Source organism: Notamacropus eugenii, chromosome 5 (genome assembly GCF_028372415.1).
Source record: "Notamacropus eugenii isolate mMacEug1 chromosome 5, mMacEug1.pri_v2, whole genome shotgun sequence".
Taxonomy (NCBI): Eukaryota; Metazoa; Chordata; class Mammalia; order Diprotodontia; family Macropodidae; genus Notamacropus; species Notamacropus eugenii.
The window spans coordinates 270,793,370-270,815,407 of NC_092876.1; the positions used below are offsets into that span (position 1 = coordinate 270,793,370).

The 22,038-nt window shown below is 38.4% G+C and overlaps 2 protein-coding genes across 4 annotated transcripts in view; one reads left to right on the top strand and one right to left on the bottom strand.

Annotated features, from left to right (window-relative positions):
• Positions 1-22,038, bottom strand: part of TYW5 (tRNA-yW synthesizing protein 5) — a 158,277-nt gene that overhangs the window by 15,816 nt on the left and 120,423 nt on the right. The window contains exon 1 of one of the 3 annotated variants that reach the window (XM_072612811.1): positions 5,924-6,066. The exons of 1 other annotated variant lie outside the window; for it this stretch is intronic. In XM_072612811.1, the coding sequence (XP_072468912.1) occupies positions 5,924-5,998 (75 nt within the window). In that variant the 5' untranslated portion in view covers positions 5,999-6,066. Of the gene's footprint in view, positions 1-5,923; positions 6,067-22,038 lie in introns of those variants that run through there. One more of the 3 variants, XM_072612812.1, reaches the window with a different exon arrangement.
• MAIP1 (matrix AAA peptidase interacting protein 1) lies at positions 6,086-21,705 on the top strand. Its single transcript, XM_072612814.1, has 5 exons — positions 6,086-6,802; positions 9,562-9,633; positions 10,692-10,818; positions 15,594-15,741; positions 18,708-21,705. Exons 1-5 carry the CDS (start codon positions 6,326-6,328, stop codon positions 18,784-18,786), a joined length of 903 nt encoding a protein of 300 aa, XP_072468915.1. The 5' UTR covers positions 6,086-6,325; the 3' UTR covers positions 18,787-21,705.

A 22,038-nucleotide genomic window follows, 5' to 3' on the forward strand; every position in this document is an offset into this window, starting at 1 on the left:
GCAACAAGGGTACAAGAAATAATGACTGATGCAAGACAAGCCACAGGCAGAGGCTGAACAGCAGAGCATTAGGATCCTAATTAAAGCAGAAAAGCCAAGCTCCAACAATAGCATTGTAGGATTTTTCTAAAGTTAACCTTTTTATCTCAATCATAAGTATTATACTTTATTAAGAATGAAATATTAATATTTTACACTTCTGCCATTTTCATTTCTCGGGATAAGAACCCCAGAGTACTTTAAATATAATCAAGTAATATCGCTGACATTTTATGCCCAAATATGTAGGGCACACTGCATGACTCAAACTCTCTTTCAGTGGAGATGGTGGGGAAGGGAACATACCACCCTCCACCACTACAGCCTTCTTCTAGTGCAGGATCATCTGCAGCAGCAGGTTGGAGACCAACCCTTGACTCTGAGACTGTGAGCTTTACCATTCATTAGTCACCTGCTCCTATTTCCTGTACCAAACTATGCCCAATCCCATTATCTCATCCTCATCATCTCAACCCTACCCATGTCCACCTAAACTTCACCCACCCCCCCTTCCACTGTGCTCTCTGGAATTTTTGTTCTAAAATGAACAAAGTCTCCTTAATAATGAGCTTTTTTGCTCATAATCCTTCCAGATACTAACCTCACTGAAACCTGGCTTCCCCCAGAACATTATACCCACAGCCATCCTCTCTCCAGTACTGGCTGTACCTTCTCTCACTCGCCCAGACACACTGGTCTTTAAGGGGATTCCACTATCACTTTATTTATCTTTACCTCTATCACTCAACAACTTTTCCTCCTTTGAAGTATATTCAATAAAAAGTTTCCACGGAGTCCAAATTACAGTGGCTGTAATTTAATAACCTCTCCAGGTCATTCTCCCTCATTTCTCAAGTAGTACTTTATTCACCATCTTGATCAAGTCAACCCCTGCATTTATAATAAGCATCACACTGATGTTCCTTCATATCTCTAACCTCTCAATTAATTCTTCAGCTTCCTTAAATCTCATGCCCAACTCCATCACTCTAGTTCAGTCATGTGTAGTGGTAGTCACACAGCAGATTTCATCATTACTTAAAAGCATTCCAGTTATTTAATTAGCATTCCTCTGTCTAACCATAACTCCCATGATTCCACCTCCTCCAATGCCTTATTTCTCTTAAACACATTCTTTACTTTCAATGAGACCTCCAATCTCTCCACCCTTCAGTATTTTCTAAGGTCATTATCCTGCTGTCTTCTCTTTCTTCCTTTTCCAGTTTTGATCCAACAATCTCTCAACTGACAAATCCAATGGACTTTTCTCAGTCTTCATCTTTCTTGACTTATCTGCTGCACTTGATGCTATTGGCCAAGCACCTAAGCAGATGGTAATGCAACAGATATAACACTAAGCCTTGAGTCAGGAGGATAGGAATTCAAATCTGCCCTCACACTCTTACTAGTTGTGTGATCCTGACCAAGTCATTTACCCTGTTTGCCTCAGTTTCCCCAAATGTAAAATGGGGATAATAAAAGAACCTAACTACCTTGTATGGGTTGTTGTTATGATCAGATTTGTAAAGTGCTTAGCATAATACTTGGCACAGAGTAGGCAAAATACAAATGTTTATTCCATTTCCTCTTGACTACCTTCTCCTCCTCAACACTTTCTTCTCTCAGGATTTTTGTGACACTCTTCTGCCCTTGTTCTCTTCCTACCTGTTTAACTGCTCCTTTTCAGTATCCCTTGTTGGCTGAGCATATGCATGTATCACATGCCTTAACCATGGGTGTTTCCCAAAATTCTGTCCTAGGCCCTCTTTTCTCTCTATACTCTCTCAATAACATCAGCAGTTTCCATGGGATTAACTATTATTTTTACGCAGATGATTCACAGATCTATATATCCAGCCCCATTCTCTCCCCTGAGCTTCCATCCTTTATTGCCAGTTGCCTATTGGACATTTCAAACTGGATATGTAAGAGACATAACAAACTCAATGGGTCCAACTGAATTCATCTTTCCTCTCAAACCATCCCCTCTTCCAAGTTTCCTTATTTCAGTCAAAGGAACCATCTTCTTAATCTCCTAAATTCATAATCTTGGCACAATCCTGGACTGCTCACTCTGCCTTACTGTATCCAATCAGCAGTCAAATCTTATCATTTCTACCTTCACAACATCTCTTGCTGCTGCCCCTTTTCTCTACTCACACAGCTATCACTTTAGCTCGAACTTTCATCTTCTCTTTTCTAGATTGCTACAGCAGCCTCCAAATTGGTCTCTTTACCCCAAGTTTATAATGTCTCTACTTCATTTTACATATTACCACCAAAGTAACTTTTCTTTTTTAAAAAATATATTTATTTTTAGTTTTCAACATTCACTTACATAAGATGAATTCTAAATTTTCTTCCCATCTCTCCCCTCTCCCCACCCCAAGATGGCATGCAATTTGATATAGGCTCTACATATATTTCACATTAAACCTATTTTTCACATTAGTCATGTTGTAAAGAAGAATTAGAACCAATGGGAGAAACCTCAAAAAAGAAGAAACAAATAAACCAAAAAAGAGAGAAAGAGAGTAAATAACAAAATAACCTTTCTTAAGTGGAGATCTGATCATGTCATCATCTTACTCATTCAATCCCATGGTTCCTTTTTGCTTCTCAATTAAAATATATATTACTCTGTTTAGTTTTTAAAGCCCTTTATAACTTGGTCTCAGCCTATCTTTGCAGTCTTACTGGACATTACTCTCCCTCCCATACTCTACTATCCAGTCAAACTGGCCTTTTCTCTCTTCCTAGAAACTCCATCTCCCATCCTGTGCATTGGCTGTCTCTCATGCCTAGCCTGAATTCCCTCTTTACCTTTGCCTCAGGAGCAGCATGGTGTAGGGATGAAAGTGTTGGTCTTGAAAGACCTGGGTTCAAATATTGATTTTGCCACTTGCTACCTGTGAGGTTGGATAAGATGGCTTCTGAGGTCCTATCTAGAGTTCTAGATTTGGATCCTCTGACCTGAGCTCCCATTCCTTCAAGACACAGCTTAAGCATCACGTTCTGCATGAAGCCTTTCCTAGTCCCAGTCCCTAGTGCCCTTCTTTTCAAACTACATTGTACTTAAAAACTTTTTATTTATCTGCAATTATTAGGAATATAGTTGTTGTTTTCTTCATTAGAATGTAAGCTACTTTCATAGATACTATTCTGTTTCTTTTCAGAACAAAACAGAACAGCAACAGAGTGCCTAGAACAAATAGGTACTTGATACATGCTTGCTGACTGAATGATTCCGCACCTGGAAGGTTCTGCCGCCTCTACTCTAATTTCCCTTATTTTCTTTATATCCCTGGTGTAAACTCCTGGAGGACAGAGACCCTCTTGGGCATTTTTTTTTTTGTATCCCCAGCACTTAGCAGAGTGACTGGTACAGAATAGGCACTTAATAAATGTGTACTGACTATAGCTTTAAATCCAAAGCCCTGTTTTTCTAATACCTCACACTAGAACTCCCCATATTCATACTTCTTGAATCACTCGGGTTGGAAATTTCAGTGTCATCTTCAATTCTTCAGTCTCACTCACCCCCACACATCTAATCAGAAATTTCAGTATTATCTTCAATTCTTCAGTCTCACTCGCCCCCACACATCTAATCAGTTGTCAAATTGTGTTTATATCTATATTTGTTATTGTTCAGTTATGGCTGACTCACTGTGATCCCATTTGGGTTTTCTTGACAAAGAAGTGGTTTGCCATTTCCTTCTCCAGCTCATTTTTTTTTTTAACAGATGAGGAACTGAAGCAAACAGGGTTAAGTGACTTGCCCAGGGTCACATAGCTACTAAGTGTCTGAGGCCAGATTTGAACTCAAGAAGATGTCTTCTTAACTCCAGTCCTGCCAACCTATCCCCACCTACCTGCCTCTTCTATCTCCATAATTTCCAGCATATCTTTTCTTCCCACTCATACAGACATTCCTATGGTAAAATCTCCTATTTAGATTTTCTGCCTTAGCCTTCTCCCTTCTCTAATTCATCCTTTTCAGAGCTTCTCAAGTGATTTTCCTAAAGTGTAGGTCTGGTCACATCATACACTCCCAACTGCCCTAAAATAAAATATAAACTTTTTGACATTTAAAATTCTTCATAAACTGGTCTTTTCCTGCCTTTCTAGTCTTCTTACACATTCTCTTCCCTTGGCACTTTGTGATCTAGTTATATTGGCCACTAACAAAATACTTCATGTCTCCTTGTCTTTGAACCAGTCGCTTCCAATCCTAGAATACTCTCCCTCCTTTAGTCTCAAAATCCTTTTCCTCCAAGACTTAAATACTAACTCCTTTATCAAGCTTTCCCTTGGTACCACTGGCTACTAGGGGTCCCCTTCCCAAAATTACCTTGTATTCATTTTGTATATGTTCATTTGTATACATGTTGTCTCCCTAATTAGAATATATAGCAAGAATTGTTTCTTTTTTTCCTTAAATTCTCCAAAGGTTTAGCACAGTGCCTGCTAACATATTAAGTGCTTAATAAATGCTTACTGACTGAAATAAGGACATGTGTTTCATTAACTTAAACATGCATATGGGTCCTGAAGATGACAATCAACAAGCATTTATTTGCCTTTATTATGTGGCAGGCCCTGCAGTAAGCCTTGAGAATACAAAAGAAAAAGAAAAACATTGATCCCTGCTTATAATGAACTCATATTCTAATTGAGGAGAAATTTACAAGATATAGAGTAAATGAAAAGTAATTTTGCAGGGAAGGCACCATGAAAATGGGGAGGGGAAAAGGATGAACTATTCCTGTTTGGTCCTTTCAGGCTCTTTGTCACCTCATTTTGGGGAGGAGGAGGCACACAGGGTTAAGTGACTTGCACAGGTTCACTCGGCGAGCAAGTGTCAGAGACCAGATGTGAACTCATGAAGGTGAGTCCTCCATATTCCAACCCAGTGCTCTACGCACGGGGTCATCTAGCTGCCTGAACTATTCCTACCTGAGCAACAGAAACGGAGCTCACTTACTACATGAGACACAGAAATTGTCCGAATATAGTAACAGCTAGCATGTATGTAGTACTTTAAGGTCAGCAAAGTGCTTTAAAAATACCCAATTTTATCCCCATCACAACCTTGGGAGTTGGGTTCTGCTATTATTCCCACTTTACAGATGAGGAAACTGAGGCACGCAGCGGTTAAACGAGTTGCCCCGGGTCACACAGTTAACGCAGTGTAGGAGGCAGGATTTGAACTCGGGTCTTCTCGACTTCAAATCCATTGCTCAATCCTGATCACTGCTCCATCCTGCCCACCGCAGATGTAAACAGTACTTCGCAAACCCTCAAAAGCGCCCAAAGATTGAAGAGCTCCTGCAGGTGGAACAGAACGTGTGCAGCAAGGCGAGAAGGCTGCAGAGCGCCCTCCCCGCCGCCAGGGGGAGCCAGAGCAGCCGCGACTCCACCGGAGCCGCAAGCTGCAGCCCAGGAGACACCGGGGTCGAGAACTGACATTCTACAGTTTCAAGGTCTGCAAAGCACTTACACGTATTAGCTCATTTGAGCTCCACCACAACCCTGTCAGGCGGGCGCCATTTTATTTCCTATCTCGCAAATAAGAGAAGTGAGGTTCGGAGAAGTTCAGTGCCTTGCCCGGCCACTAAGTCCCCCTGGAACCACTCTAGCACTCGGTCCACCCCATCCCAGAGTTTGGCATTCGAACTGCATCACACCTGAAGCGAGGCTGCTTCTAGATAATTACGTAATTAGCTCGTTAACAGAGCCGCCGCCAGGGGCTGCGGGAGCCATGCAAGCCCCTCGCATCTTGCCCCCACCGGAGGGACTGCGATGCCAGAGCCCAAGTCGGCCACGGAGGAGTAAAGTCAGCGGCCGCTTCCTGCTCCCCACGCGCGCCTGGGGGCCTCACCTGCGGATAAATGCGCTGCAGGAACTCTTCGCGCGTGACGCCCTGGAGCTGAGGGACTGGGATGCGGCTCGCCATAGCACCCGAGTGACTACTCAGGGTCCCCCTCACTTCATTTCCGGCTTTAGGCCACTTCCGGTCCTCCCAGTCCGCCCGGAAACAGGGTTAGCAGGAGACAAGGGCCGCGTGTCGGTCACTCTTAGACAGGAGGGTCAGCGGCCGACGAAGGCCGAATTGAAAAAGAAGTTCTGTCACCGCTGCCGCGGCCGCCGCTGCAGGGAGGCGAGGCCGTGAATGGCCGGACCTCTCCCGAAGCAAAAGCGACAGGCCAGGTGCGACGCTGGCGAGGTTCCCGCCCGGCCCGCTCTTACGGTTGCACCGGCCCGGTGGTGAAAGGCCGGCAACATGGCGCTGGCCATTCAGCTGCCCCGCTCCGTGATCGCCCGGCTGCTGACTGGCAGAGCCGCCCTCCCGGCCCGGCTCGGACCCGCGGACACGTTGCCACCCTTCAGCTACTGCTGCCGCTGCCGCCTCAGCCTCAGCTCCCGGGCTGCCCCCGGGGCTGGCTGGGCCCGGGCCGCGGCGGCCCCCAGCCTCAGCCGCCGCCGCCCCCTCCTCAGCCCCGCCCAGCGCCCCGCAGCCGCCGCTCCCGCCGCCTTCGTCCTCCCCGGCCCCGGGCCCTGCCCCCAGCCTCCCGAGCGGAGCTACAGCAGCACGGAGGAGCCGCCGCCGCCGCCGCCGCCGCGCCAGCAGACGAGGGTGATGTACCTGGGGCTGTTCAACCCCCTGGTGTGGCTCCGCACCCGAGTCTACGCTTTCCTCATCTGGGCCTATTTCGACCAGGAGTTCAGCATCGCCGAGTTCACCGAGGGAGCGAAGCAGGTTTGGCCCGCCCCCCCTCCCGGGGTCTTCCTCCTCCTTTGCAGTCCAAGGTCTCGGACCTAACGAGGGTCTGGGGGAGGGGGGTGACCTCTGCTTAGTCCCGTATCCCATCTGTGCCAGCGTTCGGATTTTTAATCGGAGGATCCGGATCCAAACTTGTCTCTTACTACCCCTGTGTGATTGTGGTGTGGGGCGAATCACACAGCTAGTCTCAGTTTGCTCATTTGTATTATGAAGGAGTTAAAACAGGTCTTCGAAAACCCCTCCAACTCCAAATTCTTTGATCCCACTTACCACTCTTTAATGGGAACCACCTGGATTGGGGATCAGATGAAGCTTTTGTAAAGATTATTCGTCATTTCAGGAACTGTCTCTGATTGTTTGTCCTTCTCTTTTACTTTCTTGCCAAGTCATTATTATGTTGGGTGATGTTCTGATTCTGTCATACCGTGAATGGTCCTGTGGCTTTAAGTATTGCTTGTTTTGTTCATCATTCACGACATGAGCGGAGGGACTAACTTCAGAACATCTAAATAAAAGAATTTGTCAATCTTCTTTGTAGTAGCTGTCATATAATTGAGGGGTTAAACAGAATTTAAATCCTTCACATTCTTGTAACAGTAAATAAGTGACTTGTTAATTTGTCATGCTCTGTTAGTTCAAACAGTTGTTTTCCCATCTATCTTCAGTCATTAAACATTTCCAGTTCTGTGCTAAGTTCTAGGAATAACATAATACAAAGGCAAAACAAGTCCTTGTCCTGGAGGACACAACACATGCTTATGAATAATATATATGTCACATATATGTATGTATCATATGTATGTATAACAGATTTAATACTAAACTGTAGTTACAGCTGAAAGATACCTAAGTGAGCGTAGAAGAGAATAGCTTAATTTTTCAAAAGAGGACCTGGTTTCAAATCCCAGCCCTGAAGTTTACTTTTTTTGTGGCTGTAGGAAAATTAATTCTCTTCTCTGGCCTTTGATGTTAATATGGTTCCGATATAGCTTCCGATACAGGGATTAGAAATTTTGGGGCTATCATAAGTGCTGTAGATCTTTAACTGGTGGGGCCAAAGAGTGACTCCTTATGCCACTGGTTAGCCTCTGACATGTTCAGGAGGTGTGGAAACTGGAGGAAGACAGAAGACATTTAGAGGTAACTAGTAAAGGAAGGAAGGGAAACATAAATGATATTTACATTATTACTTATTGGTATCTCTAACAGATTACTCTTCACAAAAGCTGGCAAAGAATACTGAGACTCAAGAACAGATTCTAGTCACTCTTGCTGTATAACCCTTGGGCAAGTCTTATAAACCTTCATGTCTTTCTCAATCTGTAAAATGGAGACACTGACTTTTTTGGATCAGAGGATGTTTGTGATATTTAAATAAGATGGTGCATGTGAAGGATTTTTGCACTAAGTAATAGAATTTTAGAGATAGAAAGGACTATAGAGGTCATCCGGTCAACACTTTGCCCTTTTTTGTGAGGAAGTTATGACCTGAGCTCTCAAAGTTAGCTAGCTAGTAGTAATGCCGGAAGAAAAATCCACTTCTCCTATCTTCCTAGCAGGCGTCCTTTCTATTAAAGCTCCTCCCCTCAGGTTTATACACAACTGACAAAATTATGTTGTAGTCAAGGCAGGGTTGATTCTGTCATCTTCTGGAAGAAAAATGTATATGAAGTTCATATAACTAATCCGTATTTAGGAATTAAAATGAACATTTAGAATATATGTAGCACTGTGCTAGGATACCAAAAAAGTATTATTCCTTCAAGAAATTTACAGGTAATCCAGGAAGATGAGACACATACATGAAAAGTTACAAACAAACACAAAAAGACCCAGAATTGTGATTTCAATGATGTAAGCAACTTCCTCTACCAATCCCTGGCATATAGTAGTTCCTGAATTACTGCTTATTCCCTCCCCTCCTGTAATACTAATTGAAATGGAAAGATCTTTCCCATTCATTAATAGGCCTGAAGTCTCAGTCACATGGATCCTGTGGTGGGAGAAATTTGCTGATCAGATGGAACTGGAAGAAGCAGGTCTAGAGTAGAGCTGAGGGGAAATGAGTGAGAGAACAATCAGAACTGAAGGTCACAAGCAAACTGTCAGCTGACTTTGAGAGAGAGAAGGCCATTTGTTTAAGAGGCCTGCTTGTGATTTATTTAATGGAGCTGGTTTGTAGAAAGGCTAGCAGAAGGAAAGCTTGGGGCTGGTGTTGTCCTTTACATTGTTATTGTATATAGATTTTTGTTGCTATGATGGATTTGGCTTTCTGGTTTCTGAATAAAGTTTTGGTTCTGAATGAGTCTGTTGTATTTTATGAATCAGAACTGCGGTGGTATATTCATGGCTACCTTAGGAGCTGTGAATATGGCATTGGTACTATACCTCCACACTGGACCATGCAGAAATGGACAAACCCATGGCAAATATGGAGGGAAGGCTAGATGACTGTTTTCCAAATCTCTGATTCACTGTGAAAGTCTCACTACCATTTGTATCCTTTCAAGTGGGAATACCACTTAGCAATTTTTCTCAGCCCCTCTTTTTCATTCTATGAGTAAAACTTTGAGAGAGCCATATCTGACTTACTTAGCATAGTTTTGATCCAACTCCTACTATAAAATCTCATGTTACACTTCTACAGTGTATATTGTTTAATCTTTTCTTTTTCTTTTTCCTTCAAAATATTTAATATTTAATGAAATATTTAATCTTTTTCTTTTTGGATAAAGGCTTTTGCTCACGTATCTAAGCTGCTTTCTCAGTGTAAATTTGATCTTCTGGAAGAGCTTGTCACCAAGGAGGTAAAATAAACATTTCCCTTCTTCTTTAAAAAGAAACTAATACGTTGATCTTGTGTTAAACTACTAGTTTTATATATTTGAAGTATAACAAAATATTCTTTCTAAGCACTCACAAAGAATTCTGTACATTTTATCAGCCAATAAATGCCTGCTGTATATACATACATACATATACATATACTGGCAGTTAGGTGGTGGTGGGATAGAGTGCTAGACTTAAAAAGTTGGAAAGACAGTTCATATTTTGCCTTAGCTCTATCTGTGTGACCCTAGTCAAATCACTTGACCTCGCTTAGCCTCAGTTTCCTCATCTGTAAAATGTGGATAATCATAGTCCCTTCCTTAGGATCATTGTGAGGATCAAACGAGAACACAAGTAAATCACTTTACAAACTTTGAAGCAATATATAAATGCTAGTTATTATTTTTAGAAGTGTTAAAGCAGTGCACTCTTGACATTTCTGCACATGTTGAAAGTAGACAGGTGGGAACTTTTCAAGACATGTTAAGGTGGGTGAGTGTATCAGTGATCTTTTTAATGTGCCTCCTTCCTCCATTAATAAAGTTCACAAGTCATCCATAACTTCTCATCCTTTGCAGCTCTCGTCCATATCTTCCCATAAATCTTTCACATGAGTTCCACTCATTATGTTGGGGTGACTCCTTGAGATCTCTGAATATTGCCTGGTTACTAGTGGAGTTTGTAGGCTATGTATCTATTATTTCTCACTCTGCTTTCATGACTGGCTCATTGCCAAATCTTTTATACCTTTGATGTAGCTTCTTTGCAGTACATAAAACAAAGACGAAGGTAGCTAAATTGTATCATAGTTGAAGGTAAACTGACATATAAGTGGCCCCTTACAGCTTCAGGTCAAAAATGATCTACCAGATTATTTAGAGCCTTTCCAGCCTGCTTCCATGAGGATCGTTCAGTACAGTAATAAAACTTAGAAATGAGAAAGAAAAATTTTTTTTGTAAGGACTACTTAGTCTTTGAAATACTAGTTTAATTGGTAAACTCAGTAAACCTATTGGCTTGATTCTTCCAAACCCAGGTACTCCAAGTGTTGAAGGAAAAAGTTGCTTCACTGCCTGACAACTATAAGACTGCACTTGCTGCTGAATTTGATGAAATTGTGTACACTGCAACAGGCGACATCTCCATTTACTATGATGATAAAGGTATGAGTTGACATATAGATCTGAATTTCATAGGAATCAGCATTTAGGCAGATGATTCCAGAATTATTATCTACATTGCTTTTGCATACTTTTCTTGTGTCTCTGATGTTATAAGGACCAATAGTACAGAAGTAATAAATCTATTCTGTGAAAATTGAATTCAGAAGGAATCATAAAACTAACACTACCCATCTGCTCAGTACTTTTCCCTGTTACCTACCCTCTTTATGCTAACTAAAGACTGTCACATCTCAGGTTGATGAAAATTATCAGCTTGACACGCCTCGCCTTCTTTCTGAATTCACCATTTTCATGATTCATAACTTGGCTTGAGTTTCAAAAAAGTAAATATGAGTTTAGTTTTAAAAGTCCGTAGCCATGAGTGGGTCTGGGTTTGAATGTAGAGGAAAAGAAGAGAAAAAAATTAAAGTACGCTGTATCACTCAAGGAGTGATACATAGTATCACCTACTCTTCTCAATAAGAATTTGAAAACAAAATTACTTTCAGAGCTAAATTGACTTTAATTTGACTATAGTACATCTGGGTATAATGGTAAACTTTTATTTTTTTATTATGAATTTAACAAACATGAGCATTCTAATGCACAACAAATAAAGAATATTGCATATGAAACTTATAAATGTTAGCTAATATGAAGTTGTTTCTTGATTTTAAGTGGATATTAAATTTAACCATAATAGTAACAAATTGCTTTATTTGTGACCACTTTGGAGCTTCTGGTTTGTTTGTTGTTGTTTTTTATATTTATTAAGGTCTTGTTAATATTCTCCTCACTTATTTTTCTTTCTCTGTCACTCCCAAATGGAAGGCCTCCTTTATAACATTTAGTACAATCAAGCAAAACAAATCAGTACCATAGCCACATCTGAAGATGTCCATCTCATTTTGCACTTCAGGTGCACCATCATTTAGTGGTAAAGTTTTTACAACTTCTTTATTAACTTTTTATAGTTTATCATCCCTTTTATTCAGTTGGTTCATTATGTAATTCTCTGTGAGAATATAGCATCTTTTAATGAAATTTCAGTATTCTGACATTTTGGATTTTTGATCTTCTGCCTCAGATTGACCTTTGGTATCTCTTTGATGCCTAAAAAAGACAAAATTAAATTAACTTGACAGAATTTTGTTATATTCCATGCTATTCTTTTTAACCTGCACGTATGAATTTGAATAACGTACTCCGTTGTTAAAAAAAACTTTTTTTAAGTGGCCGATTTAATTTCAGGCAAACCATTTAAATTAATATCTGCCTAAATGTCAATAATAAGAGGAAATAAGCAGTATGAAACATCTCACTTATCTAATGGTATGGTTTCTAATAACTTCAGTCATCTGAAATAGATGTCACAAAATCTCAAAACAATAAAGTCCGTTCTCTTGTCTTATAAGCAATTAGACAGTTAATGAAAATCTATTAACTTATATTTTCCTGGAGCATAATGATTGAGACCTCAGGGGAAGGCCTAGTCCTGCTCCTTCTGAGGCCTGAGACACCAGACCAAATATCAGAAGGACCAGAGCCTTGAACAGTAGGCCTGTTTTATTTTGTTGTGTTTTTAACTACACCCATCCTAGCCATTCTTTCATCATTCGACTTCTGTGATGTACTCTGTGGTTTTCTATATGTCTGACCATTCCTTCTTAGCTACCTTGGTTGAATCATCAAGAGCCTCCTTCCCTGTTATTATGAGATTCTGCCAGGAATCCCTTCTGGACCCTCTCTTTCCCTTAGTTGTCTTATCTGCACATAATGTTTAAGTTTATGAAGATGACTCCTAAATCTATATATCCAACTCTAATCTCTCTCCTGAAAGCCAGTCAGGTATCACCAACTCATGTGTTTGTACATTTCTTAGATATACCATAGTCATATTATACTCATGTTCAAAATGAAATTTATCTTCTTCAGTCTGGTGGAAACCCACCTTACCTATGAACTTTCCAATTTCTATTGAAGGTACCACCATTCCCATTCTTACTCCGCAATTACCCAGGTCACAATCTCAGGACATCCTTTCCTTTTTTCTCTGCCTCACTATACTTATCCAGTTAATTGCCAGAATTGTCCATTGTATCTACAACATCTCTTAAATATGTCTCCTCTCCACTCAGATAGGCATTACTCTAGTTTAGGCCCTAGTCACCACTCATCTAGAATACTGTAATTGTCTCTTTGATTGGCCTCTTTCATTCCAGTTTGTCCGCTGTCCAACTCACGCAGCTGACAAAATAATTTAGTTAGACATAACTAGACATAATTTAGACATAAGTCTAACCTTGTTGTCATTCGCCCCACTCAAAAACTTTTAAGGACCCCCCATTTTTCTAAGATAAAACAAAAGCTCCTTCAGCTGGTTTTTAAAGCCCTGCTAGGTTTTGTTCCAGTTTGCAGGCTTATTTCAGACAACTCCCCCTGCAAATTCTAATTTCCAGCCAAACTGGATTACTAGCTGTTTTGTGGTTGTCTTTGTATTGCTAGAGTACTTTGCATTTGGTAGCAGGCTAAATTTCTAACTGAAGTCCATTAACTTTTATCATGCAACCAATTCTAATAAACATTTTTCTGCTTTCTTAGCTCACAGGAAATTAGAAAGAATAGCAGTACTGTCAAAGGAAACAATGCTGATACTCTTATAATTAAGGAAGATTGAAAAATAAAACCTCTTGCAACACAGCTAGAAAAGCATAGCAATAGGAGGCATTTTGTATAGGGGCAAACAGCTCAACAGAAGACCAAGGATATTACTGTATTGCAATCCAGAATAATCATGGATGCTAATGATCTAGAGAAGATGTTGTATGGTCTGTAGGAGGGTTTTTTGAGGATAGTGAAAAGGTATTTTATTAACAGAAATTACTGATGTTGTTGATTTTCTTTTTTTTAAATTCAGTTTTATTTTCATTTCTGAATTCTCTCCTTCCTACCTCTCCCTCTCCAACATCGAGAACAAAAGAAAAACAAAGCCCATTGCAAACATGTATAGTCAAGCAAAACAAATTCTGGCATTAATGTTGTTGAAAAAAATCTCAGCAGCAACATAGTCCTCAATCTTCACTTTGAGTCTGTCATCTCTTTACCTAGAGGTGTGTAGCATGTGTCATGAGGCCTCTGCCATTGTACTTGATCAGAGGTCCTAAGTCTTTCAGAATTGTTTGTCTTTACAATATTGTTGTTATGTATTCTCCTGATTCAGATCACTTCACTTTTCATCCACAAATGTCATCCCAGTTTTCTCTGAATTCATCCCCTTCATCATTTCTTACAGCATAATAGTATTCCGTCTTATTCATATACCATAACTTATTCAGCCATTTACCAGTTGATGGATAACCCCTCAATTTCTAATTCTTTGCCACCACAAAAAGATTTGCTAAAAATATTTTGTATACATGAGTCCTTTCCCTTTTCCTTCAGAGCATAGGCTTAGTAGCAGTATTGCTGGGTCAAAGGGTATGCACAGTTCAGTAGCTTTTTAGACATAGTTCAAAATTTCTTTCAGGAGTGGCTGGACCAAAATGTGCCCATTTTCCCACAGCCTCTCTAAAATTTGTTATTTTTCCTTTTCTGTCAGCTTAGCCAATCTGATAAGTGTGAGGTAGTACTTCAAAGATTATCTTAATTTGCATTTCTCTGTTGATGATTTAAGGCATTTTTTCATTTGGCTGTTGATACTTGGGCAAATAGGTGGTGCAGTGGATGGAGTGCTATGTCTGGAGTCAGGAAGATAAGTCTTCCTGAGTTCAAATCTGGCTTCAAACACTTAATATGAATCTGGACAAATCATTTAACTCTGTTTGCCTCAGTTTCTCATCCGTACAATAAACTGGAGAAGGAAATGGCAAACCATCCAGTATCTTTGCTAAGAAAACCCCAAATGGAGTCATGAAGAGTCAGACACAACTGAACTGAATTGATAATTGAAATTTCTTCCTCTGAAAACTGCCTCTTCATATCCTTTGACTGTTTATAAATTAGGGAATGGTTCTCATTCTTATAAATTTTAGTAAGTTCCCTATGTAGCTTTTAAAGAATAAGACCATTATTGGAGAAAATTGCTACAAATATTTTCCCCCAATTTATTATTTTTCTAATTCTGATGCATTTTCTATACAAAAATAATTAATTTTACATAATCAAAATTATCTACTTTCCTTCCTATGAACCTCTCTGTATCTTACCTTGTCAAAAATTCCTCCCCTCCCCATATATCTGATAGGTAGTCCTTCTGTGCTGCTCTAATTTGTGATATCTTCTTTAAGAAGGAAGAAAAATAATTAATACATTTCAGAAAGATTTTCTTTTTATAATAATTTTGAAATTTGCATAGTTATATTGCTCAAAAACATTTATAAAAAGTACCTCATTCCCTAAATTTAGATAATAATAATGATAACTCATTTATCTAATTATAAAATCTTTCCTTTAAAGTAACTCTATGGTAAGTATAAACTGATGCGTGTATAGTGCCTTAATGATTGCATAGCACTTTACAAACACTGTGCCATTTGAACAGCATAATAGCCCTTTGGGAGATAACTATCATTGCCATTCTGCAGATTAGGAAGTTCACCAGAATTAATATTCTTTTTACTGTTCTTCACTGGTTTTTTCTTATATACTGTAGCTATGTAACATATTCACCAATAACAAATATAGTATAAATACTGATGATAACTTGTAAAATCTTAGATGTTCAGCTTATTGAATATTGTATATTTGATATATTTTTGTTTGTTTTTCTCCTCAAGGAAGGAAATTTGTTCATATCCTGATGTGCTTTTGGTATCTAACCAGTGCCAAACTCCCTGATGAGACGTTAAGTGGAACCAAAATATTCCAAGTTCAGCTAGGGGATCAGAATGTAGAAACTAAACAGCTTCTTAGTGCAAACTATGAGTAAGTCTCCTGATATTGCTTTGTTTCCTCTTTCTCTTGAGAATGGAGAAATTGATACCAAGGAGGGAAATCTAAATGGCGTTTTAGAATGAAAAGTCATGAAATTTTGAAGGTAATTTGTGAAAGGGTTGGGGAAATGAAATACTAGCTAAAGAACAGCAATTTCATTTCAGAAATTAGAGATAGCAGCGGTGCTAAAATTTAGTCAAGTTGACAAATGGGCAGTGAAATGCTTAAAGAGACCAATACTGGGTTCTTACACTAACTGGCCTTAGAATGTCAATACCACAATTCATAGCTGTCAAGATGTATCATTTCTTAATAATAGAATGGTAGCATTGTATCAATAAGGCTGTGGAATATTTGCTTTAAAAAAATCTTATAAAGCACACTTAAAAATGGCCAGTGAAGATGTTTCCAGAACTAAGAAAGTAGTTGAGACATTATTGACCTTGTTTTTGCCTTCATTTTGTCTATATCACCCCTCATAAACAAAGAATAAAAGAGATTGAGGGGGAAAACAGTTGAGCAATACAAACTAACACATCAGCCTCATCTGCCAGTATATCCATGTTCTACATCTACAGCTCTTCCCCTGCAAAGAAGGGAGAGAGATTCATTTTTCTCATTTCCTTGTCATCAACTAGCTTGTTGACAGTTCTTAAAAGAATTTATATTCTCCATTTCTGTTTCTTTGACGTTTGCTTTCTTTGCAGTTATCAAAAAGACATTTTACATCTTCAGTAGAATTTTTTCTTTGATTGTAGAGAGTCCAGCATTTCTTAGTAAAAAGCACAAGTCATTTTTATAGTCTTTACTCTTTATCAGTTTTGAAACATTGTTACTATCAGTATTGATGGCTTACTTTATAATAAAGTTGTGATAATATGAACAAGTGTAATGCTTATATAGTTGACAAAATTTAGGTGAAAAGGTGAAGCTAGATCACTGAAATGTGTCATGGTGCTGGGATCACTTGAATTTATTAACAAATAATTATTTAAGTGCCTGGGAGCTACAGAGTTCTGTCATCACTGCCTAGAGAGGGAGTATTTCCTTCGATATCAAGAAGCAAAGAGAATCTGCTTGTACTTGAATGAGTATGAACGAGAACTTTTACAGAATAGTGCCAAAAGCAGCAGTGTAAAGTCATTCATTTGGTTGTAAATTCTAAATTAATCTGCACATCAGCTAAAATTTTTAACTGCCTGGAGAGGATTTGTCATTATTTATGACAGTATTTTCCAAAGTTGGGACCTGACCTCAACAGATATGGGATCAGAAGGTAGAAGATTGGTTACATCCCAACACAGCAACAGCACCCACCTTGTCTTCTGCCTCCTCCTATCTGCAAACTCTCAATTTTCCTAATTTAGAAGGTAAAGCAGGGAATGTTGAACGATCAGAGAGGTCATCTCCCTAGGGAAGTTGTAACCGTACAGTCAATATACTCAGACCCTCAGTAGCAGCTCTACAGGTATCATCAGGAAAATTCCTTATTTTATCACTTTCCCCTAACCCCTCATCACCTTATAACTCTAGTCAGCCACTCTTCAAAGGGTAGACCCTGCCTTCTGGGTCAGTGACTTGTGAGTATGATTCTTGGCATCCCCACTTTTCCTTTTGGGTGAATATTACAGCCAAATTTTGGATTGAGTATTACAAGTTGAACTAGCATGCATGAGTTGTACTCCAAAATGTTGCTCTTACTCCTAATTCAGACCCTCTTCCATACTTCCCACTTACTTTAGAGGGTATCACAGTCCTTCTAGTCATCCAGGTTCCTTCTCACTCCACATGTCTAATCAGTTAACAGATGTCTTCCATGACATTTCTTGTGTCTTTCTCCTCTCTATTCATGTAAACACCCCTGACCCCCTCAGTTCAAGCCCCTTCACCTCTTACATATACTATTGCAATAACTTCTTAATTGATCTTGCCTTAAGGCTTTCCGTATTACATAACGTCTTTTACCCAGCTTCCAAAATGATTTTAAAGTACACATCTGTTCATCTGCCTCTCCCACTCATTAAACTCCATTGGCTCCCAAAGGTTATCTCATCCTTTAATTTGTAAGGCTCCCCTTTGTGTTTTATAATATACTTAATGTTAATAGGAATGTATGTGTAGAGCCTGTATCAGATTGCATACTGACTCTTGGGGAGGGAGGGTAGAGGGATGGAGAAAATTTGAAACTTAGAGAAGTGAATGTTGAAAACTAAAAATAAATTAATTTTAAAAATAATGTATGTAATGATGAGTGCAGTAGTATATGTATACAAATTGTAAAAATAAGTAAATATACACATTGAAGCTATGTGCTATTACTGAAGGAAGGCTGTGTGATCAAGAAAGTTTGGAGACCATTGATCTAGGATAATAGCTGATTTTATTCTTATAAGAATGACTTAAAAGTATAAATTCTTCCACCTTAACACTTAAAATGCCTTTAATAAATCTAAACTGCATATAGTGAAATGCCGGTCAATATAAAGATAGAAATGAGGAAAAATTAATTAAAATTTTAATTAATTGACTAGGAAAAATTAATTAAAATTTTAATTAATTGACTAGGAAGAGCAGCTAATTTTATGTGAACTCTTAACTGTTGGATTTCTAAAACAGCTCTACTATAATTTTTTATATATACACACTACTTGCATAGATATATAATTAAGAAATTGTTGTTTTATCGTGTTATAATGAGGCATGTTAAATAATGAAATATCTTCATTTTAATTTGGCTAGCCACCAGAAAATACACACTTAAACTTTGAACATACCCTTGAGTTATATAATTATGTATTTGGTAAATGTTTTGCTGAGGTGGAGGTTCCTTGTTTTGGTTTATATTTAATATTAGATATTTGGTAATTAGCTGCAAAAGTATATGATAATTATATAATTATCCAAGTTTTATATGGATTGATTTTATTATGAGTTCATTATGCTATCTTTTCTTTTAGATTTCAGAGAGAGTTTACACAAGGAGTGAAACCTGACTGGACAATTGCAAGGGTGGAACATTCAAAATTATTAGAATAATCAACTTTTTGGACTTTAAGAACTGCTGTGACAAACTAAAAATAGAACTTTTTGGATCATTTGATCTCCACATAATCTATTCTGTGGATTAATTTTGTATTACTTTGAAATATTTGCAGTATCTTGGTGTAACACAATAAAAAATTTTTGCAGATCTTCACCTTATATAAAATACTTTTTAAAAAATAGACATTTTGATGTTGTAAATGATCATTACTCATATGCCATTAGGCATGGATTTCCTTACCCTTTAAAAGAGGTAATATAGAGGGATTATAAAAACCCTGAAGACTTAGATATTTGGTGCTTAACTCACTTATGGTATTTAATCAGGTTCATTTTAAGGGTTTTTTTAAAAGACATAAATGAAATTTATCTCTTGAAAGGGCTAGTTTTGCTGAAAAAGTCACAAAATTATGACTTTGAACCAACTGAGTATTTTCCCTGGTTATTGATAAAAATAGTGGTTGCCAAGTAAAAGATACATATGGTTGAGTACCACTCACAGGCCAATAAATGCACAAACTGTTTAAAAGCTTGGAATGAATTCACCAACTCCTAAACTTTAAATCATTAAAATTTAAAATTGGAATGGATCTTAGAGTGTATCTAATTGAAAACCTTCATTTTACAGATAAGAAAACTAAGACCCAGTGAAGTTGAGTGACTTGTCCAAGGTTACACAGCTTGTTAATGGCAGGCCCAAAACAGGAAACCAGAGTTTGTGATAGTTGAGTATTTTTTTTCCACAATGACATTGGTCTGGGGGCCAGAATGATTTTCAGCTGTTCAGCAATATCACTGTCTCCAAGTAAAAGGCAGGTCATATAAATTCATTGCCCTTTGCCAACATTGCCAATTTCTTTTTCTCTCCTCTCTCCTCCCCCATTTTCTTTCCTCTCTCTTCTCCTTTGTCCTCTTGTCTGTTCTTTTTTTAAAGACTCAGTGATCTTACCTAACTCAGGCTAGAAGTGCAGGGCCTGCTTATGTGCCTGATCCCACTGTTTTCACTTCACTTTCCAACCTGAGCCAGTTCACCTAAGGCAACCCCCTTTGGAGTTCAAGGTATTGGTGATGGACTTAGTGTGAACCACCAGTCAGCTTTAGACCACTGTAACTCAGAACTCCAGCTTCCTCCAGTAGAGGGACTACAGGTGTGTGCCACCACCAGCTCTGTACCAGCTACTTAGTTTTCTTACTCAAAATTCCTTTGTCATCTTCATAAACATTTAATCAATTTGCCTTCCATATTTTTCCCAAGTTATTTTGTGCTCCATGGATAAAATAAAGCTGTCAGTAGAAAACTAAGAACTCCAGGTTTTGTCTCATTTTAAGGAACTTTTAAATGACTGCTTGCATGTAATGTGATAGAAACCTCTCAAAGCAACTTAGATCCCATAATAATTAAAATCAAATTGGTGGTGAATAGCACTGATTTGTGTCTACTGCGCTTTCCCCAGTTATCCTTTCTATGCTTGGGGCTGTTGAATTCCAGGACTTAGAGTAAAATAGTGATACATGATGTTTTTGTATATGGCTTGTTTTTATAGCCTTTTTAAAATCAAGTACAGAACGTAGAAAGATTTTCTTCTTACATGGACTTTATTGTTTTCTTCTATTCAGAAAAATCCTTAAACTCTCAAAATGACAGATTTCTTTCCTTGAAATTATCATAACACTTTTTAAATAAAAAAAAAACAAATGGAAATTTTGTTTTTATCTGAAGCTTCTTTTTGGTTGCATTCCCAGAGATATACAGTATGGTAATCAGTCAGCGTCCTTTTAAAAAATAAATAGAAAAGGAGAAAACAACCGTTGATAAGATTTGAGGCTAGTATGTGTTTGCATTAATTTCAGTTTTAGGCCAGGGTGAGTATTATTTTTTCACTTGTATAACATAAAGACCAAAAATATCTTGCTAAAAATGTGTTTCTTGGTCAGCTAGTTCTAAATCTAATAACATTGATGCCTTAAAGAAATTTCATAGTTGTAAATTACTTCAGTTGTTGTCAGCTTGCATTTGAGATAGAAAAAAAATATTCAGATTAGCCAGAATTTCTACTGTAAATATTCATTGCACATCTGCTCTTTGGTGAATACTATACTAGGTTCTGCAGATGGAAAAGAAGCGTAGGAAAGTTTTCCCAGCTCACTTCATATTCTTCCTATGTAACTAGCTATTCTCTGAAACATTAATTCACTACCTAGCTGTTCTTGTGGTATTAATCGAAACCATTAAACAAAGTGTACATTTAGTTGGCATGATCTGGTTTAAAGAGATAAGGCTAACACATGAAACTATAAATAAGCCATTTAAGATGGCATGTAACTAAGTGTCAAACTGCTGCAGTCTTAGTGCTATAGGAATTAGAAAGCAGGAAATCAATAAGAGCTATAACACTCCAACATGCTTTTCAGGATGCTTTTCTTTCCTCTGCTATCTAAATCCTACCCATCCTTTAAGACCCATCTCCTTTATGAAACCCTCCCTGCTAATCCTAGCCCTTTTGAGAAGCATGACAATGAAAAGAGCAAAAGACTAGGATTCGGGGAGCTTGGATTTACAGTCATTATGTTTGTGGGAGCAAGCAAGGCACTTAATCTCTCTGAACATCAGCTTCCTTATCTGTAAAAATGGGGGTAATACAAGCACATTAGAAAAAAAAGAAACTTAGAGGAAGGCCTCCACTGCTTTGTTTAGGATTCTTAACATGGATAAGAATTGTATAGAATGAGAGCGTGTTTGATGGGTGGAGATACGCCTGGAGGAAAAGCCCACATTATTGGGATATGAAGGATCCCCTGAAGAAGCAACAATACTTGTATTACCTACCTCACAGGGTTGTTGTGAGGAAAATGCTTTGTAAACCCAAGCTTTATACAAATCTGAGTCCTTATTAATAAAGGCTTTACATCAATTCTTCTAGACTTTTAGGTCTACATGACAAAAATATTTTGCTATTTGAAATTTTTAAAATCAGGTATAGTGCCCACATGCTACCTGTTTCTTTTTCGCAAAGAGCAATCATGTTGTACGCTGTGACCTAAGACAAGATGAATCAGGGACCTGCCACCTAGTGACTAGCTGTGGTGATTTTATCCATTTTTCTCATAAAATAAAAAATAATGTGACTTTCTTTATTTTTTGGTAGTTGTTGTGTGATTTTGAGTATAGTCAAGTAGAGACAAGCTTAAACCTCTAGTTCCAGAAGGGTTTTTTTGGTGGGGGTGAGGCAATAGAACATTTAGACT

Bases quoted from the DNA above. Each gene is read 5' to 3' on its own strand.
- MAIP1 (XM_072612814.1), top strand. From the start codon at position 6,326: ATGGCGCTGGCCATTCAGCTGCCCCGCTCCGTGATCGCCCGGCTGCTG. The intron at 6,803-9,561 runs GTTTGGCCCGCC...TTTTGGATAAAG, and splicing joins TCACCGAGGGAGCGAAGCAG to GCTTTTGCTCACGTATCTAA. The intron at 10,819-15,593 runs GTATGAGTTGAC...TTTCTCCTCAAG, and splicing joins CATTTACTATGATGATAAAG to GAAGGAAATTTGTTCATATC.